The 6361-nt window shown below is 32.0% G+C and overlaps 1 protein-coding gene across 3 annotated transcripts in view; it reads left to right on the top strand.

Annotated features, from left to right (window-relative positions):
* Positions 1 to 5602, top strand: part of ZBTB41 (zinc finger and BTB domain containing 41) — an 81039-nt gene extending 75437 nt beyond the window's left edge. For all 3 annotated transcript variants that reach the window (XM_053693790.1, XM_053693789.1, XM_053693791.1), the window contains exon 11: positions 4541 to 5602. In XM_053693790.1, coding sequence (XP_053549765.1) covers positions 4541 to 5073 — 533 coding nt within the window. In that variant the 3' untranslated portion in view covers positions 5074 to 5602. The remainder of the gene's footprint in view (positions 1 to 4540) is intronic.
* The last annotated feature ends 759 nt before the right edge of the window (positions 5603 to 6361 follow it).

Raw genomic sequence — 6361 nt, 5'->3', positions numbered from 1 at the left:
ATGTACCTGGGAAAAAGCTTTATTTTACAATTACAGTAATGTCCTCATCCCCTATTGATTTCTAATACAATGTGTGTATGAGTGACTGTACCTGCTCATGCTGTATCCTAACCCCAAAGTGGGACAGACCCTTATACTAAGAGTAGCATTACTGTAATATTATACTCAGTAGCATTACTGTAATATTATACACAGTAGCATTACTGTAATATTATACACAGTAGCAATACTGTAATATTATACTCAGAGTAGCATTACTGTAATATTATACTCAGTAGCATTACTGTAATATTATACACAGTAGCAATACTGTAATATTATACTCAGAGTAGCATTACTGTAATATTATACACAGTAGCATTACTGTAATATTATACACAGTAGCAATACTGTAATATTATACTCAGAGTAGCATTACTGTAATATTATACACAGAGGAGCATTACTGTAATATACACAGTAACATTACTGTAATATTATACACAGAGTATGATTACTATATTATTATACACAGAGTAGCATTACTGTAATATTATACACAGAGTAGCATTACTGTAATATACACAGTAACATTACTGTAATATTATACACAGAGTATGATTACTATATTATTATACACAGAGTAGCATTACTGTAATATTATACACAGAGTAGCATTACTGTAATATACACAGTAACATTACTGTAATATTATACACAGAGTATGATTACTATATTATTATACACAGAGTAGCATTACTGTAATATTATACACAGTAGCATTACTGTAATATTATACACAGAGTATGATTACTATATTATTATACACAGTAACATTACTATAATATTATACACAGTATGATTACTATAATATTATACACAGTAACATTACTAATATTATACACAGTAACATTACTATAATATTATACACAGTACCAGTACTGTAATATTAGACACAGTAACATTACTATAATATTATACACAGTAGCATTACTGTAATATTATATACAGTAACATTACTATAATATTATACACAGAGTAGCATTACTGTAATATTATACACAGCAGCATTACTGTAATATACACAGTAGCATTACTGTAATATTATACACAGTAGTATTACTGTAATATTATACACAGTAGCATTACTGTAATATTATACACAGTAGCATTACTGTAATATTATACACAGTAACATTACTATAATATTATACACAGTAGCATTACTGTAATATTATACACAGTAGCATTACTGTAATATTATACACAGTAGCATTACTGTAATATTATACACAGTAGCATTACTGTAATATTATACACAGTAGCATTACTGTAATATTATACACAGTAGCATTACTGTAATATTATACACAGTAGCATTACTGTAATATTATACACAGTAGCATTACTGTAATATTATACACAGTAGCATTACTGTAATATTATACACAGTAGCATTACTGTAATATTATACACAGTAGCATTACTGTAATAGAGTAGCATTACTGTAATATTATACACAGTAGCATTACTGTAATATTATACACAGTAGCATTACTGTAATATTATACACAGTAGCATTACTGTAATATTATACACAGTAGCATTACTGTAATATTATACACAGTAGCATTACTGTAATATTATACACAGTAGCATTACTGTAATATTATACACAGTAGCATTACTGTAATAGAGTAGCATTACTGTAATATTATACACAGTAGCATTACTGTAATATTATACACAGTAGCATTACTGTAATATTATACACAGTAGCAATACTGTAATATTATACTCAGAGTAGCATTACTGTAATATTATACACAGTAGCATTACTGTAATATTATACACAGTAGCATTACTGTAATATTATACACAGTAGCATTACTGTAATATTATACACAGTAGCATTACTGTAATATTATACACAGTAGCAATACTGTAATATTATACACAGTAGCATTACTGTAATATTATACACAGTAGCAATACTGTAATATTATACTCAGAGTAGCATTACTGTAATATTATACACAGTAGCATTACTGTAATATTATACACAGTAGCATTACTGTAATATTATACACAGTAGCATTACTGTAATATTATACACAGTAGCATTACTGTAATATTATACACAGTAGCATTACTGTAATATTATACACAGTAGCATTACTGTAATATTATACACAGTAGCAATACTGTAATATTATACTCAGAGTAGCATTACTGTAATATTATACACAGTAGCATTACTGTAATATTATACACAGTAGCAATACTGTAATATTATACTCAGAGTAGCATTACTGTAATATTATACACAGTAGCATTACTGTAATATTATACACAGTAGCATTACTGTAATATTATACACAGTAGCATTACTGTAATATTATACACAGTAGCATTACTGTAATATTATACACAGTAGCATTACTGTAATAGAGTAGCATTACTGTAATATTATACACAGTAGCATTACTGTAATATTATACACACAGTAACATTACTATAATATTATACACAGTATGATTACTATAATATTATACACAGTAACATTACTATAATATTATACACAGTAACATTACTATAATATTATACACAGTAGCAGTACTGTAATATTAGACACAGTAACATTACTATAATATTATACACAGTAACATTACTATAATATTATACACAGAGTAGCATTACTGTAATATTATACACAGCAGCATTACTGTAATATACACAGTAGCATTACTGTAATATTATACACAGTAGCATTACTGTAATATTATACACAGAGTAGCATTACTGTAATATTATACACAGTAGCATTACTATAATATTATACACAGAGTAGCATTACTGTAATATTATACACAGCAGCATTACTGTAATATTATACACAGCAGCATTACTGTAATATACACAGTAACATTACTGTAATATTATACACAGAGTAGCATTACTGTAATATTATACACAGAGTAGCATTACTGTAATATTATACACAGTAGCATTACTGTAATATTATACACAGTAGCATTACTGTAATATTATACACAGAGTAGCATTACTGTAATATTATACACAGCAGCATTACTGTAATATACACAGTAGCATTACTGTAATATTATACACAGTAGCATTACTGTAATATTATACACAGAGTAGCATTACTGTAATATTATACACAGTAGCATTACTGTAATATTATACACAGTAGCATTACTGTAATATTATACACAGAGTAGCATTACTGTAATATTATACACAGTAGCATTACTGTAATATTATACACAGAGTAGCATTACTGTAATATTATACACAGTAGCATTACTGTAATATTATACACAGAGTAGCATTACTGTAATATTATACACAGCAGCATTACTGTAATATACACAGTAACATTACTGTAATATTATACACAGAGTAGCATTACTGTAATATTATACACAGAGTAGCATTACTGTAATATTATACACAGCAGCATTACTGTAATATTATACACAGCAGCATTACTGTAATATACACAGTAGCATTACTGTAATATTATACACAGTAGCATTACTGTAATATTATACACAGAGTAGCATTACTGTAATATACACAGTAACATTACTGTAATATTATACACAGAGTAGCATTACTGTAATATTATACACAGAGTAGCATTACTGTAATATTATACACAGCAGCATTACTGTAATATACACAGTAGCATTACTGTAATATTATACACAGAGTAGCATTACTGTAATATTATACACAGCAGCATTACTGTAATATACACAGTAGCATTACTGTAATATTATACACAGTAACATTACTGTAATATTATACACAGAGCATGATTACTATATTATTATACACAGAGGAGCATTGCTGTAATCTAAATAACATATACACCTGCAAATTACCCAGATTACTAATTTTACGTTATATTTATACAAACTATTTCTTAAAATTATTTTCAGCTGCAGGTACAATACTGAGCCTTTGTCTGCTAGAGTTACCTGCGATGTAGGAGCCTAAAGGGACAGTCAATGCCAGAATTATTGTTGTTTTAAAAGATAGATAATCCCTTAATTACCAATCCCCCAGTTTTGCATAACCAACACATTTATAATTATACACGTTTTACCTCTGTAATTACCTTGTATCTAAGCCTCAGCAGACTGCCACCTTATTTCAGTTCTTTTGACAGACTTGCATTTTAGCCAATCAGAGCTGACTCCATGGTAAATTCACGTGCATGAGCTCAATGTTATCTATGTGAAACACGTGAACTAATGCCCTCTAGTGGTAAAAAACTATCAAAATGCATTTAGATTAGAGGCAGCCTTCAAGATCTAAGAAATTAGCATAGAAACCTCCTAGGTTTAGCTTTCAACTAAGAATACCAAGAGAACAAAGCAAAATTTTAGGATAAACGTAAATTGGAAAGTTGTTTAAAATGACATGCCCTATGTGAATCATGAAAGTTTTTTTGGGACTTGACTGTCCCTTTAAATAAATATAGAGATTTGGTAAGGTCATGTATGTAACTACATTTTTTGTTCTCCAGGTGAGAAGCCGTACAAGTGTCACGTGTGCAACCAGTCATTTCGTGTGAAGAAAACGCTGACTAAGCATCTGGTCATCCACTCAGATGCCCGTCCCTTTAACTGCCAGTACTGCAGTGCCACCTTCAAACGTAAAGACAAACTCAAGTACCACATTGATCACGTTCATGGCTCAAAGTCAGCAGATGAAGATAAGGAGCCGGCAAGTGAAGAGCAGCAGAGCTATCCAGTAGAGACCCAAAGTGTAGAAACTGAGATCTGTGTGCCGCTCACCCTGGTGCCAGTGGAGATGTCAGAGAGTGAGGTTGAATTAGAGCAGCACACGGACCCTGCACTGCCAACATCAGCAGAGTTCCAGAGGCCAACTGATCTGAGCTTCTTGGAGAAGTACACACTTACCCCACAGCCTGCCACCCTCCTGCACCCTGTGAGATCAGAGCAAATCCTGGAGGGCAGAGAACATACATACCTGGGCACTTTGCTTGGGCTGGACCCACAGCCTCCTGTACAGAACATTACCACTGAGAATCCCTGATCGGTGTGTATTAAACCCCTAAGGGTAATGGGCAAGATCCTTCCATTTACAGATTAAGGAGTGGTTAACCCTACATAATGCACTGTGTATTATGGGGTCCGTTATTGACTGCATACAGTGGTTTAACCTCTTGCTTCAATGTGTAGCCCCCTCTGGTGGTATACAGTCACATCAAAGATATTTAATAATACAGTAAACTGCTGTTATAAAGTGTTGCCTTCATTTAGTTGTTTAAATAATGTTTAAATAAGATCAAATCCTACCTAAAATAACAGTCAAGGAACTCACATTTCTTGTCACAGCCCAGAATGTTTTTATCATGAATTTTATTTAATAGATGTTTTTATTAGACTACTCCAAATCCTTTCTAGAAAATGTACAATGTGTTCTATGATTTTGTATTGTAACATAAAGCATTGGTTGCAAAAAAACAGATAAGCAAAATAGTTTCATAGGTTTTTGTCAGATTTCATTTACCGACTTGTGTTATTTGGGGTCTCTTTATAATAAAGAATCAATTGCACACCCATATGTTCTTCAACTGTTGCTAAGGTATATTATGCAGGCATCTCACTGCTGACACCATACGTTTTAAGAGTGATTGTCTAGTATTAAGAATTAAAAAGGCTCTATTTTGTTAGAGATTTTATTTTTAAACACATTCCTTTCTTTTACTGTATGCTTAACACTAACAAAGGTTTAAATACATAATCCATCATTTGCTCCTGTGCTACTCCAGATAAGGATACAGCTGGACAGCAAATGGTTAGCTGCATTTTGATTGGGAGCAGAATAGGGGGTGTTCCAGGAATGCAGCTTTGACTATAATTTTAAACTTTGTGATGTAGTAAAAGTGAAGGTAAACTTTGATGAATAAAAGCCTGTTTTTTAAAAATACTATTAAACAGGGGCACTTTCATTCATCAAAGTTTACAAAGCAGCCGTTTTGATTAAAAACTTACCTTTGTTCTTTACACAGCCAGAGCAGCTTCCCCCACCCTTAAAAACCTCTCTTCACACGTCAGCAATGACTAATCCAGCTTCCTCCAATCACAGCTTTCCCCCCAGGGGAGTCATTGCCTGAGGCCATGGCGCGATTGGAGGAAGCCGGATTAGTCATTGCTGACGTGTGAAGAGAGGATCTCCAGATGGGGGAAGCTGCTCTGGCTGTGCAAACAAGAGAGGTAAGTTTTTAATCAAAACGGCTGCCTAATAAACTTTGATAAATGAAAGTGCCCCTGTTTTTAATAGTATTTAAAAAAAAAAACGGCTTTCATTCACCAAAGTT

The sequence above is a fragment of the Bombina bombina genome, chromosome 10 (assembly GCF_027579735.1).
Source record: "Bombina bombina isolate aBomBom1 chromosome 10, aBomBom1.pri, whole genome shotgun sequence".
Lineage (NCBI taxonomy): Eukaryota > Metazoa > Chordata > Amphibia > Anura > Bombinatoridae > Bombina > Bombina bombina.
This window is presented reverse-complemented; position numbering and strand designations above follow the sequence as displayed.